This window comes from Chiloscyllium punctatum, chromosome 20 (assembly GCF_047496795.1).
Source record: "Chiloscyllium punctatum isolate Juve2018m chromosome 20, sChiPun1.3, whole genome shotgun sequence".
Lineage (NCBI taxonomy): Eukaryota > Metazoa > Chordata > Chondrichthyes > Orectolobiformes > Hemiscylliidae > Chiloscyllium > Chiloscyllium punctatum.
In genome coordinates this window covers 63,238,569-63,253,824 of record NC_092758.1, presented here as the reverse complement: position 1 = coordinate 63,253,824, position 15,256 = coordinate 63,238,569, and the positions used below count along the sequence as shown (strand labels likewise).

The window sequence follows — 15,256 nt, the reverse complement described above, 5'->3', positions numbered from 1 at the left end:
CAGAGGGAGACACACACAGAAGGAGACACCAGATGATGGGAGAGGTCAAGAAGGAGGGGCTTTTGTGGACACCTTACCTGAGAGGTGACCACGAAAGCAGAAATTGAACCTACACTGTTGCCGTCACTCTGCATCAACTGAGCGAACACCCTTCCCTGAGCATTAACACTGTTGATGTGCAATAATTGATGTGAGAAATGCAATGCAGTGCATATTGAAAGAAATGAATTCCACTACTCACAATCATTCATTTTGATACATCATGGTTGCTTTGGATACTCTGCTGGACAAAATACACAACTAATCCATTGCCAACATAATATTTCATCCTCCATCTGTCCAGAATCTTACTTTAGCTTGAATTTTAGAATAAAATTGATGCAAGCTATGAATAAGAGAATGGTTTAACAACTCAACTCAATCAAATTTTAAGCAGCGTTCAGCTGAATGTCCAAGTCAGATACAAGAAAGGGAATTATTAGGTACCATTACTGAGTGCCTGACTCAATATCTGAAACTATTTTATTGTTCAAGTTTGTTCCTACAAAAGATTCATTTAAGGGTTCTTGATCCAACAAACTGCCCCTTAGAAAATACTTGCTCAACTAAAGGCTGTGTGTTTTCACTGCACTCCCCCGTATCATTTTCTGAAGCATATTTCACCCTAATTATATGCGTGTGCTTTCCTGTTTACCAAGATAATCTTTGGCATTTAAAGAACGAACATAATCTGTCACGCTCCACGTAAAGGTCTTCCTGCCACAAATAGAGCGAAATAAAATCAAATAAGCCAGATTAACTAGAAGATTCTGGACTCAATTCCTAATGTGACAAGTTAACAAATCTCAAGCAGGCCAACAAAGAAAATACACACACTCAATGCTCAAACTAAGGAGATGACTATATTATTTAAATAAAGCAAGATGTTGATTTACTAATTTCCAACTCGCATCATCTGTTGTGAAATTGTGAACATAAGCATTGGACTTTCATCTATGACAAGCTCCATGAACAAATAACCTGCTGACTCATGATTAATCATTCGTACAAAATACTGGATCCAGGCAAGAGCAAAAGCCTTCAAAAGAGGTGGTAAACACTGACTTCTTTTTTTTAAGAAAATGCCCTGTTCTTTTGTTATAAACTACATGGTTCGACAGACTCAACTAACATTCAAACAGCTCCATTACACAGTACTTCTGTGGGAGAATGCACAAGTCAAATGCCTTTTCTAAAATCTAAATATGTTAAGACAATCTTTGATGAAGCACCACAAAGACACAAACGGTAATGTAAACTTACAGAACTACATAGGAAACCTATTAAATATAAGCATCACCCCTGTGAAGTTGCATCATGGTCTGTGATGTTTCCATCTCTAAAAACTTCTGTTATGCAGTAGGACACCTCATGTCCTGCTCAATGGGCACTCAAGCCCAGATGTAACCACAGAAGAGGGACAGAAAGTTGGGTACTATGGTCTCCGTCACAGCCTGCTGCCTGGATCTCTTGATGGCCAATTTGCTCAGGCCCAGGAGCAGATCCAGAGGCTCTATCATCTGCCCACACCCCCTCAGCGCTGTGTGCCAATAAGTTTAGAGCATGGTGATTAATGTAACTAAAAGCTTAAAAGTACTCTAAGAAACAAGGACTTCATCTGACAAAAGCAGATGTCAGAAGGCTTGCAATTTCAAATAAACCTGTTGGACTGTAATCTGACGTCATGTGACTTGATTTCAAAATAATGCACTCTTAATAGTAGGATGATTCTGTATTGGAACAGTGCCAATTTTCTTACTGCCTATGGCTTAGTTTGTTTTCAGAATTTTAAATGTCTTAATTCTGCAGTGAATCAGATGTGCAGTATCGAAACGTTTTTAAAATTACCTTTTGTAGGTGACGTTGACTTTTTTCTATGTTTTAGTATTTTAGAATTCCATTGCTGGAATTTATGGCTGCTGATGGGATGTTTTGGAGGGCAATTCCATAAGGAATTCATGAACTATGTTCGGTAGCATTCAAGTTTCCTGGTTTCGGTGTTTTGCCTCTTTCGACACATGATAAAATAGAAATTGCTACTTTCTGGCGGTGGGAGACCTGCAGTGGAGGAGAACCTTTCTTTTTCTATTCATCCCATGCAATAAAGATTAAGTAGGTTTATGGCATGCAGTTTTTCTGGCTTGGAGGAAGCTGTTTCACATTTATAAATGTTTTTACTTGTAGCCAGTTTGTTTTTTAACCTGAGCATTTCGTCCCCTTCACCTGACAAAGGAGCAGCGCTCTGAAGGCTTGCGATTTCAAATAAATCTGTCGGACTACAACCTGGTGTCATTCAACTTCTGACTTTGCCCATCCCAGTCCAACACTGGCACTTCCACATTATTTTGAAGAAACTTACCACTGTATAGCCCAAGGAGTGCATTTTTTTTAAAAAAAGGCTGATGAAGTATTTGATGCGAGCATAAGAGGTAAAGTTAGTAAGTTTGCAGATGACACCAAAATTGGAGGTGTAGTGGACAACAAAGAGGGTTACCTCAGGTTACAACATAGTCTTGACCAGATGGGCCAATGGGCCAAGAAGTGGCAGATGGAGTTTAATTCAGATAAATGCGAGGTGCTGCGTTTTGGGAAAGCAAATCTTAGCAGGACTTCTACACTTAATGGTAAGGTCCTAGGGAGTGTTGCTGAATAAAGAGACCTTGGAGTGCAGATTCATAGCTCCTTGAAAGTTGAGTCGCAGGTAGATAGGATAGTGAAGAAGGCGTTTGTTATGCTTTCTTTTATTGGTCAGAGTATTGAGTACAGGAGTCGGGAGGTCATGTTGCGGCTGTACAGGACATTGGTTAGGCCACTGTTGGAATATTCTGTGCAATTCTGGTCTGCTTCCTATTGGAAAGATATCGCGAAACTTGAAAGGGTTCTGAAAAGATTTACAAGGATGCTGCCAGGGTTGGAGGATGTGAGCTATAGGGGGAGGCTGAACAAGCTAGGGCTGTTTTCCCTGGAGCGTTGGTGGCTGAGGGGCGACCTTATAGAGGTTTACAAAATTATGAGGGGCATGGATAGGGTAAATAGACAAAGTATTTCCTCTGGGGTCAGGGAGTCCAGAACTAGAGGGCATAGGTTTAGGGTGAGAGGGGAAAGATATAAAAGCGACCTAAGAGGCAATGTTGTCCACACAGAGGGTAGTACGAGTATGGAATGAGCTGCCAGTGGAAGTGGTGGAGGCTGGTACAATTGCAACATTTAAGAGGCATTTGGATGGGTATATGAATAGGAAGGGTTTGGAGGGATATGGGCTGGATGCTGGCAGGTAGGACTAGATTGGGTTGGGATATCTGGTCGGCATGGATGGGTTGGACCGAAGGGTATGTTTCCATACTATACATATTTATAACTCTATAAGTAGAGTATAATCAATTTTGCTATACCAAATAAAAATTGCTACAGAGTATTCCATTTGCTTTAATACAACAGGTTTCAAAAATAAGACATAATACCACAACCCAGCAGCTGAATAAGTCATCAGTACAGTGTGGATTTGTTATGAACTACAAGACTATGTGACGTCGAAAAGCTCACAGAAGGATCCTCTTTGCTCTGGCCTGGATAGTGAGTTAACTCATTCAGCCAATCATGCCTTAACACACATTAAGATTAGCCTACCTGAGACAAATAAATTCAATACTCATTGGTGATGCAGCTCAAAAAACAAAATCTACATACTAAATTCACATGAAAATATAAAACCTATTCAAATCTAATAAGGCTTAAAGTATGCATAAGTAGAAATGTTAAACCTTTGGCCTATCGTTATGAAAAGCAAAGAGTTTATTTTTAAATTTACCATAAGTTAAAATGCAAAGTATGTCTTGAATTAATAAGCTACGTAGGGCACTGAACCAACACTTTCCATAGACAGTTTAATATCTGCACCCCTTGTTAACATAATTTTTTTTAAAAAAACTAAAATGGAACTAGTCTCCTAAATTTAAGGAAAAATAAGTTCTTATTGCACATTTTCAGCAGCAAAAGGTCGCGATGAGAGATGCATTCAATACCACAAAAAAAATCAGGCTTATGTTTTGCGCAGATGGAACGGAGATTCAGGAAGTGCAAAGGAAGGCTGGGAAGAATGCAAGAAATTCAGAGCATGGTTATTTGGCTTATAGATACCGTAATTAAAATGAAAGACGACGTTCTGGATTCTTACTAAAGCTTTTTGACAAGTCTTTTGTATTTGAGATCTACACGCATTCGCCACTGTCAACAAGTTGCCGCACGTCAACGATCATTTAATAAACTGCAACTGAACCGCAATAGGCGTTAGGATTCAATAATTGCTTACCTGAAACGGTAAAATATTATCACTCCTCAACATGTTATCTTCCATCCAAGACTTTGGTGGGAAAGCCGAGCTGGATCTCGAGTATTTGTGTGGTGGGATGTGGTTACCGGGGAAAGGCTTCTTCATGGGGGAGATGGAGCTGAGGCCTGCCATCCCACCAGTCATCCCTCGGCGGTGATCTCTCCCTTGGGTTCCACCCCAAACACCGATCCCACCACTGGAGCTCCAGGACGACGAAGAGGACGATGTGGGCGACGAGCTTTGGTAGCTGTTCCACGGGGAGGGGGGCTTGCTGATGCTGTTGGCCAAGTGAGGCAACTGATTGAAAGCGTTTCTGTGCGGAAACGGAGCGGGATGCGGGCTGGCAGGAGACCTCCTGTGCTGCTGTTGCTGGGGCGGCTGCTGGTGAGGAGGTGGAGGCGGTGGCGGCGGTGGGGGCGGCGGGGGGTGGTGGTGGTGGTGTGGGTGGTGGGGGGCATGGTGATGCTGGGAGAGGGCCATCTGAGGCGAGAAGCTGCCCCCGAAGCCCGGGCTGACGTGGTGAGGGAAGTTTTGGAAGAGCAGAGCCCCGTTGGCGGAAGGAGCAGGGACTCCCTGGTGAAAGAAGTTGTCCTCGCCGACAGTAGGAGGAGTCATCGCTGCTGACCAGTTGCTGAAACCGGTCAAGGAGGAGGTGGAGGAGGAAGAAGAGGAAGAGGAGGAGGAAGAGGTGAGGGAGGGCGTCCCGGCCGTGCCCGCTCCTCCGAGCCCCGAGGAGGAGGACGAGGAGGAAGATGAAGGAGGCGGCGGCGGCTCGTGATAGTCGAAAGCCGGCAGGATGGGCGACTCCATCCTCAGCTTCTCCTTGCCGCTGTCGCCGCCGCTCGGATTATCTTCCTCGGGCTGGGGAGAGTCGGGCAGGAGGACTAGATCAGGAGGGGCGGTTTGATCGAGTCGGGGAGAATGCTGCTGCTGTGGGGATTTGGATTTCTCCGACAGCAGCAGCTCATCCTGCATGGTCTGGGGAGACGGGGCAGGGAAAAACCAAGGCGAGCCGGCGGCAGCGGAGACGCTCTGTTGTTGTGATTGGTGATGATGGTGGTGGTGGTGGTGGTGGTATCTGACTGGAAAAGCTACCTTGCTGTTGGTATTATTGGTCTGCACTAGTAAACCGAACCCGTAATCCCCCATCGAGCGTGAGTGACGGCCGCACGAATTCTCTCCCCCACCCTCCCTCCTTCCTTTTCTGTTTTCTTCCTAAATAAAAAAAACATACAATTACAAAAAGGGGAGGTAAATGTCAAGTCACCGCCGCTTCGGTACCACTTTTTCGCCTCAGAAAAATCCAATTAAAACCAGCAGCTTTTTTTTCTCTCTCCCGTTCCTCCTCGACCGGCTTCTGTTACATTGTCGGTTATTATATTATAATAAATATGTTCCTATATCGACCCCACCCAATCTACTTTTTTTTTAAAACGCTCACCCTACCCCCACACAAAAAACTACAGAAAAAAAACTTTTGTCTTTTAAAAAAAATAAGAGATTCCCCTCCCACCCCTCTATCCCCCCCCCAGTTCTCTCACAACCACCTCACTCTCGCCCGCCTGCACCGACAGACTGAGCGCAATGACAGAGTCGCGAGCTTCTTCCTGTTCGACTGTTTTCAGGCCCCTCCTCCTCCAACCATTCGCCCTTCGCACCCCGACCAGAACGCACCAGGTTTCTCTTCCGGTTCGGCAGTTTCAAGAAGCCCACGTCTGTCCTTCTTTGCATATTAACGTTGCGTCACAAACGGGAAACCCGCACGTGGAGGCACGCGCGGATTTTAAATACAAGGTTCCAACTGACCGGCTGGGTGCTAAGCGGACGGGAATACGGTATTGCCTTCTAGCTGACAGGGTGTTTTTAAAAAAAATACAGAGAGGTTTTTGTTTGCTCATCAGGTTGGTTCCTGGTTTTCACTCTTTTTTTCTTTGTGTGTGTCTCTCTCGCTCTCTATGCACCGCAAAATATTGAGCCTTAACACTGGTAAGTTAGAAGACTTTTGGTGGTATATAAAATGGAAGTTTGATCTTCCTCCATAACAGCCCAAGTGACTGAAGATGTTCAAACTTTACCACTTGCTCAGACTTGATTGTGCAAATCCACATTGAACGGTTGCACAAACTAAATAGCACCTCTTTATTTGTTTTGTATATGGTCTTGTCTTTTCTGCAGCCATTGACAAAGTGTTATATATTTTATTTTCAAAAATATGGTTTATTCATATAAAATGAGCACATATTAAGTACATATAAAGGTTGTAAATCAATTTTGCACAAAGAAAACATTGCGTAGTGGTTATAGCAAGTTCAATCCAGGTGGGCATCATAGAATGAGTTTTGTGATTCGGGGCTGTTAGCCTGGTGCACTCAGGAAGTCATAGCTGACATAGAAACAGGAATGTCTGGATTAGTGGTGCTGGAAGAGTACAGTAGTTCAGGCAGCATCTGAGGAGTAGTAAAATCGATGTTTTGGGCAAAAGCCCTTCATCAGGAATGCCCTTCATGCAGAGAGCCTGAAGCGTGGAGAGATGAGTTAGAGGAGGGTGGGGGTGGGGAGAAAGTAGCAGAGAGTCGAATAGGTGTGGGGGAGGGGATAAAGGTGATAGGTCGGGGGTGGGGGAGAGTGGAGTAGATAGGTGGAAAAGAAGATAGGCAGGTAGGACAAGTCATGGGGACAGTGCTGAGCTGGAAGTTTGGAACTGGGGTGAGGTGGGGGAAGGGGAAATGAGGAAACTGGTGAAGTCCACATTGATGCCCTGGGGTTGAAGTGTTCCGAGGCGGAAGATGAGACGTTCTTCCTCCAGGCATCTGGTGGTGAGAGAACGGCAGTGAAGGAGGCCCAGAACCTCCATGTCCTCGGCAGAGTGGGAGGGGGAGTTGAAATGTTGGGCCACAGGTTGGTGTGGTTGATTGGTGGGGTGTCCCGGTGATGTTCCCTAAAGCATTCTGCTAGGAGGCATCCAGTCTCCCTAATGTAGAGGAGACCGCATGATGTCAAATGTTCTGTTCACTCTAGACCTGGCTCTGAAGAAGCTGGATCAGTGTCAAATACCATGCACATACAATAAAGTGACTTGGTGACAGGATACTGGTCTCTATGGAGTTGTTTCAGTGGTGACAAGACAAAAAAAAATGTGCTCTTGAAGAAACTTGCTTGTAATAGTCATCTTTTGAGTTGGGGTAAACATTTCTGGCATGCTGTTGTTTGAGAAGTTTAACTTGTTTGATCCTGCTGTCAAAGACTGGGCCCATTTTGTGCAAAAAAATGCATTATTCTTTCTGGCCAAATTACATTAGGGTAGTTGAAAAGCAACCGACTATTCTTCCGGGAGCTTGTAGACCCACTGCTTTCTTGGGATTTAGGAGTCTAACATTTCCTGAGGCACTAAATACCTTTCAGGGGTTGAAGGATTTAGTTAAAGAATGTTACACACCAAGCCTCTAATTCTGAGATACTATTCATTTTACTTGACAGTTCAAGAACCAGGGGAATTCATGTGGAGGTTAAGAAGACTGGTGTTGTGATTTTGGTTTAACCCTTAATGAGTTGCTGAGAGATCACTTGGTACGTATGATTAATAATGAGACATTCCTGTCAGAATGATGTTATGACCTTTGTCAGAAAGAAAAAGGAAACCTATGTAAGGTCTAGAAGGATGGGAACTTATGAAGCCTTTGAAGTATATAAGGAAAGTAGGAAAGAACCTAAACAAGGAATTAGCAGGGCTAAAAGGGGTCATTAAAAGTCTTTGGCAATGAAGATTACAGAGAATTCCAAGGCTTTTTATATATATTTAAAAAAAAACAAGAGGCTTGCTTCATTCAAGGACAAAGGAGGGAGCCAGAAGAGATAGGTGAGGTCTTAAACAAATACTTTCTGTCAAGGTAGAAGACAGAGGGTGGTGGTGGAGGGTTGTTTTTCAGACTAGAGGCATGTGACCAGTAGAGCGCCACAAGGATCAGTGCTGGGCCCTCTACCTTTTGTCATTTGTATAAATGATTTGGATACGAGCATAAGAGGTACAGTTAGTAAGTTTGCAGATGGCACCAAAATTGGAGGTGTAGTGGACAGCGAAGAGGGTTACCTCAGATTACAACAGGATTCTGGACCAGATGGGCCAGTGGGCTGAGAAGTGGCAGATGGAGGTTAATTCAGATAAATGTGAGGTGCTGCATTTTGGGAAAGCAAATCTTGGCAGGACTTATACACTTAATGGTAAGGTCCTAGGGAGTATTACTGAACAAAGAGACCTTGGAGTGCAGGTTTATAGCTCCTTGAAAGTGGAGTCGCAGGTAGATAGGATAGTGAAGGTGGAGTTTGGTATGCTTTCCTTTATTGGTCAGAGTATTAAGTACAGGAGTTGCGGCTGTGCAGGACATTGGTTAGGCCACTGTTGGAATATTGCGTGCAGTTCTGGTCTCCTTCCTATCGGAAAGATGTTGTGAAACTTGAAAGGGTTCAGAAAAGATTTACAAGGATGTTGCCAGGGTTGGAGGATCTGAGCTACAGAGAGAGGCTAAACAGGATGGTGCTGTTTTCCCTGGAACATCGGAGGCTGAAGGGTGACCTTTATAGAGGTTTACAAAATTGAGGGGCATGGATAGGATAAATAGGCAAAGTCTTTTCCTTTGGGGTCAGAGAGTGAAGAAGTAGAGGGCATAAGTTTAGGATGAGAGGGGAAAGGTATAAAAGAGACCTAAGGGGCAACTTTTTCACACACAGGGTGGTACGTATATGGAATGAGCTGCCGGTGGAGGCTGGTACAATTGCAACATTTAAGAGGCATTTGGACGGGATATGAATAGGAAGGGTTTGGAGAGATATGGGCCGTATGCTGGCAGGTGGGACTTTTGGGTTGGGATATCTGGTTGGCATGAACGGGTTGGACTGAAGGGTCTGTTTCCATTCTGTACATCTCTATGACTCTAATATTCACCAAAGAGAAGTCCAACCCTTGAGCTTGCATAAGACCTCAGCGAGACTGAGAACCTATACCAGAGAACCTTTATAGGTTAAGGGTACAATTTCACATCAAGTTCAGTTACTACTAATTGTAGTAAAAGGCTCAGGCTCCCAGTCTGATGTGGCAAAACTGGTTGAGAAAGATTCACCTTGATTGGCTGTGTTTTTTAATTAGAAAATGGCTGAATGAGTAAAGTTCTAATTAAATACTCAGACGTTTTTCAGGAAGGTCATGGGGCTATCAAAGGAGTCATGGCCACCTTGCATGTCAACTAGGAAGCAATTACACAATTCTGCAAAGTCCATGCAGTGCCATTTGCCTTACGTTCAAAAGTAGAGGCAGAAATTAGGAGGCTGGAAAGTGAAGGAATCATAACTGCAGTGCAGTCTGCAGAATGACAGCACCTGTCATACCGATTGTAGAGCTGGATAGGTCAGTTTGCCTTTTGTGGGAATTATAAACAAATGGTAAACCGCCTTTTGCATCTGAATAAAGTACCTGGATAAAGCATAGAGTACTTGTATGCAAAACTGGCAGGGGCTGCTGTCCTTCACAAAGCTGGACATCAGCCATGCGTACTTGCAATTGTGATTAGATGACGATTCCCAGAAGGATGCTACAATTAATTCCCATAGGGTTTGTGCCAGAATGAGACCACTATTGGGAGTATCATCAGCCTGTGCTCTTTTTCAAGATGATGTAGAACCTTGTGCAAGATTTACCATAGGTCGCCATTTCTCTAGGTGTTGTGCTAATAACAGGAAAGACCAATAAAAAGCACTTGGAGAACGTGGACGTAGTGCTTAGGCATTTCTCCAAGGCGGTCTTACGCCTTAGCAGGGAACAATGTATGTTCCAGACAGCCCAAGTGATCTACTTGGGCTACAGAGTGAAAGAAAGACCAGGTTGCACCCATTGTGTGGGCAATCAAAGGTGCCCCAGCTCTCACGCTGTATCAGATCTTCAGTCTTTCCTTGGTTTAGTGAATTATTATGGAAAGTTCACACGTAACTTGGCCTCCATCCTGACACCCTTCAATTTACTATTGAAAAAGAGTCAGCCTTGGAAATGATCTTGTAGCCAGGATGTGTCCGTTAAGGAAATGAAGAAGCAGCTGTCTTTGTCTGAAGTGATGGCACATTATGTTCCCAAGTAAGATCTGGTGCTGACTTGCAAAGCCTCACTGTACAGTATCTGGATGGTATTGGCTTACAAATGGCCCAGTGGAGAGGAACTCCCTAAAGCGTACGCTTCCAAGACTTTAGCTGATGCAGAGTGCCAATACATTCTTCCACATAGAGAAGGAAGATTTGGTAGTCTGTTTGATGTGAGAAAGTTCCACAATAGCTTTATGGATGTAAGTTTGTAAAAGTAACAAACCACAAATCCCTGCTAGTGCTACTCCGTGGATAAGGCCATGCTACCAACAGCTTTACACTGAATTCAGCAGAAGGCTCTTATTCTGACTGCAGACAATTACAAGTTGGCACACTGTCCAGGATGCTTTGAGCTGCCTCTGGCTGATTAGATATACCACCAGTGGTGCTGCCACTGGAAAAAAAAAATCTGTTCTTATTTTAAATTTTGTGGACATCTTTCTGGTCACAGCTGACAATGTCAGACTATAGATGTGTAAAGATCCAATCCTAGCAACACTAAAACAGCTGGTGATGATGGGGGAATACCAAGGGCCATCCCAATCAGAATTGTAACCTTTCTGGATCTATAGAGGAGAGCATTTTATTAAGTGGAGTAAGAGTGATTGTCCCAAGCAAAGGTCACTGTCAGATACTCCATCAAGGTCATAGAGGGCTGTCCAAAATAAAGATGTTGACAAGAGGATTTTTATGGTGACCAGGATTGGATGCAGACATCGCTGCATTGGTGCAGCAGTGCCCAGAGTGCTAATAAGGACAAAACCTATCGCCAGCAACTCCATCACATTCATGGGAATAGCCAGATAAACCCAATGTTCTTGATCATTATGCACATCCAACCATTTGAATGGGTGTCCAAAGAGTTCATTCGTCAACACAGATGATGATAGAAAAGGTGTAAGCATCTTTTATACAATGCGGGCTCCGGGAAGTGTTGGTCACAAACAGTAGGCCATCATTTACCAGCAGGGAATTCAAGTATTTCCTAAACTCGAATGGCCTTAGGCATTTAAGGAGAGTTCCACACATCTGTTGTCCAATGGTCTGGTGGAAAGAACAGTTCAAAGTTTGAAAGCAAACGTTTTTGGAAATGACTTGTTGCCTCAGGTTGTAAGTTTGCTAGCTGAGCTGGTAGATTTGTTCTCAGATGTTTTGTCACCATATTTGGTAACATCAGTGAGCTTCTGAAGTACTGGTGTTCTGTTCCGCTTCTTATTTATGGGTCTTGGTCTGTTGTGGTGGGTGACATCACTTCTGGTTCTCTTTTTCTGACAGATTTGGACCCCATTTACCAACCTATTTGTTTATTAATGGAGTTTCAGGAATTCCCATGCATGTCTTTGTTTGGCCTGTCCTAGGATGGATGTATTGTCCTAGTCAAACTGGTATCCCTCTTCGTCTGTGCGTACGAATACTAATGATAGTTGGTTATGTCTTTTGGTGGTTAGTTAGTGCTCATGTATCCTGGTGGCTAGTTTCCAGCCTGTCTGCCCGGTGTTATGTTTGGTGCAGTCTTTGCAAGGTATTTTGTATAAGATGTTCATTCTGCTGGTTGTTAGCACAGGGTCCTTTTAAATTCATCAGGAGCTGTTTCAGTGTAGGTTTGTAGGCTACCATGATGTCAAGGGTCTGGAGTAGTCTGGTCATCTGAGATGTCTTTTCGGTGTATGGCAGGGTGACTAGAGTCTCTGAGAGTGTTGTCGTCTTGTTTTAGGTCTGTTGTGTAGGAATCTACGGACTGTGCTTATTGGGTACCCATTGTTCCTGAATATGTTGTATAGGTGTTTTTCCTCTTCTCATAGTTCCTGGGTGCTGCAGTGTGTTGTGGCTTGTTTAAGTAATGTCCTAATGCAGCTCAGTTTGTGGGTGTTGGCATGATTGCTCTTGTCGTTGAGTATCTGGTCAGTATGTGAAGGCAGGCTTAAAGAGACAGCTTACAACTTCACTTTATACCAAAATGTTACAGTTTCTATTTGATTATCAGACCACCTCTTGTGCAACTGTAGGGATCGCTCCAGCAGAGTTGCTAATGGGGAGAAGACTCTGTACCAGGTTAAATCTAATCTTCTTGGACTTGCAAGAAGATGTTGAAATGGCATCAGGAATGTCAATGCCAGGCACAAGACTTATCTAAGTGAGAGAGTTTACTTCAGGGGATGAAGTTTGCTGAAACTACTGGAATGGCCCTGTATGGGTAAGAGGCATGGTTGACCAGAGGTCCCATGATATACAAAGTTTGGGTAGGTGAGGTGGTCCTGAACAAGCTTGTGGACCACATGAAAACTGCAAACCGAGTAAAACACACCCAGCCACTCAGAACAGCCAGCAAGGCTGTTGAAATCTGTGGGTTCTCCTCCTCCGTCTAGCGTTAGAGAGACTTCTGAGATGGACAAGGTGGATGTCGCAGCCTCAACATCTTTCTTTCTTTTTACTGTTTTGAAGAAGAGGATGAATTTCTTCAGAGACGCTCTGGGTTCAAGATGCTGTGGGCTACATTCTGGTATGCACTACCTGTATCTAAAGCTAAGCCAGAGGAACTGGATCTGGTGTGAAAACTCCCTGGGAGAAGCTACAAGGAAAAAAAGGCTTACCTCCCCAGACTTGGAGGTGGAGGGATGTCGTGATTGTAACTTGGTCAGCCAGATGATCTTAGAGAATATGGGTTCCCTGATTAGGGTTGTTAACCTCATGCAATTGGAACCCTGGCTGACAGCTATAAACAGGAATGTCAGAGGTTCTGATCACTCTGAACTTTTTGAGGAAGCTGGAGCAGTGTCAAGTATTATGCATGTGTAAATAAAGGGTGGTTTGGGACACTGGCATTTGTGGAGTTATTTCACATTGCTGAGAAGCTCTGAGAAATGTCATAATTCCAGTTGTTAAAAAGTAAAACACTCTCATTATTTGAGTCAATGCAGGGGGGTGGGTCTGACACCTAAATGGACCCTCATCATTATACTTTTGGAGAAAGAACTTTAGATGATGGTCTTTCCCTACACTGCCTTGACAGCAGCTACCCAAAACTTGAGTGAATCCCTCTGTATGTAATCCTGGACTTTGGAATTTGCCAGTTTGCAACATTCAGTCAAGGTCAATTCTTTACGTTGAGTGAGAAAATATTTATTCCAAGGAGTAGGGTGTGTGCCATAAAGTACTTTCTGCCTTGTAATGTGAAAAATTGGAATAAAAATCTAGAACAAGATTATCTTCTGACTGCAATGTGCCCTCATTATTTTAAGTCACATTGAGTTTTTTTTTTAAGATTCTCAACAGTAGGTGAACAGGCCCTTTTTGGCCCAACAAGTCCACACCAATCTTCTGAACAGTAACCCACTACATTTACCCCTGACTAATGCACCTAACACTCGGGACAATTTTTAGCATAGCCCCAATTCACCTGGCCTGCACATCTTTTGGATTGTGGGAAGAAACTCATGCAGACACAGGGAGAATGTCTGTGTGGAGTTTGCACTGTCGCCCAAGGTGGGAATTGAACCTGGGTCCCTGACACTGAGGCAGCAGTGCTAACCACTGAGCCACCGTGCCACCCCCAAAATCCTCATGTTTCTGCAGTTACTTTGTATTTGCCTAACTAAGGAACCTAATTTAGGCAATTGGTTGAAATGCGGGTCATGATGAACAAAATTGGGAACACTTTGTTAGTGGTGCATATTTGGATCCCTGTGCATTAATATCCTGCAGGTACCTTCGGTATACAATTGAATAGTTCCTAACATTCATATTTATTAATAATTGCATTATCAACATAACTACTTCTGTATGTGTTTGTATTTCTTCAAGAAGTTCATCTCAGATTCCTTTTTTTTAATACAAGGCTCTTTTGGAAATGTTAGCATTAGACCTCTAGTCCCCAGTGAGAAAGTGAGGACTGCAGATGCTGGAGATCAAAGCTGAAAAATGTGTTGCTGGAAAAGCGCAGCAGGTCAGGCAGCATCCAAGGAGCAGGAGAATTGATGTTTCAGGCATAAGCTCTTCTTCAGGGGTGAGGAGGGTGTGCCAAGCAGGCTAAGATAAAAGGTAGGGAGGAGGGACTTGGCGCGTTAGGAATGCGATAGATGGAAGGAGGTTAAGGTGAGGGTTTTGGGCTGGAAAGGGGGTGGGGATGGAGAGGATGGGAAGAAGATTGCACCCCCCCACCCACCTTTTCCTCTGCTACATCGATGACTCTATTGACTGTATCGACGCTAACTCGTACTCCGATGAGGAGGTTGGACAGTTCATCCACTATACTAACTCCTTCCACCCTGACCTCAAATTTACCTGGACCATCTCAGATTCCTCCCTCCCCTTCCTAGACCTCTCCATTTCTATCTCGGGTGACCAACTCCACACGGACATTCACTATAAACCGACCGACTCCCACCGCTACCTAGATTACACCTCCTCCCCACTGCCCCCTGTAAAAACGCCATCCCATATTCCCAATTCCTTCACCTCTGCCGCATCTGCTCCCAGGAGGACCAATTCCAATATTGAACAATCCAGATGGTCTCCTTCAAAGACTGCAATTTCCCCTCACATGTGGTTGACCATGCTTTCCACCGCATCTCCTCCACTTCTTCTTGCTCCTCTGCCCTTGAACCCCACTGGTCCTGACCTACCACCCCACCAACCTGCAGATACATCGTATCATCCTTCGCCATTTCCACCACCTCCAAACAGACCCCACCACCAAGGATATATTTCCCTCCCCTATCAGCGTTCCGAAAAAACCACTCCCTCGTCAGGTCCACACTCCCCACC

At 44.1% G+C, this 15,256-nt stretch overlaps 1 protein-coding gene and 1 long non-coding RNA gene across 6 annotated transcripts in view; one reads left to right on the top strand and one right to left on the bottom strand.

Annotated features, from left to right (window-relative positions):
* Nucleotides 1-5,965, bottom strand: part of cpeb4b (cytoplasmic polyadenylation element binding protein 4b) — a 78,450-nt gene extending 72,485 nt beyond the window's left edge. For 2 of the 4 annotated variants that reach the window (XM_072591018.1, XM_072591019.1), the window contains exon 1: nucleotides 4,349-5,861. In XM_072591018.1, coding sequence (XP_072447119.1) covers nucleotides 4,349-5,518 — 1,170 coding nt within the window. In that variant the 5' untranslated portion in view covers nucleotides 5,519-5,861. Of the gene's footprint in view, nucleotides 1-4,348; nucleotides 5,862-5,916 lie in introns of those variants that run through there. The other 2 variants (XM_072591017.1, XM_072591020.1) reach the window with 2 other exon arrangements.
* Nucleotides 5,966-6,085: 120 nt separating this feature from the next.
* The window catches only part of LOC140492168 (uncharacterized), a 74,276-nt gene continuing 65,105 nt past the window's right edge, over nucleotides 6,086-15,256 (top strand). For both annotated transcript variants that reach the window (XR_011963509.1, XR_011963508.1), the window contains exon 1: nucleotides 6,086-6,270. This is a non-coding gene — a long non-coding RNA (uncharacterized lncRNA). The remainder of the gene's footprint in view (nucleotides 6,271-15,256) is intronic.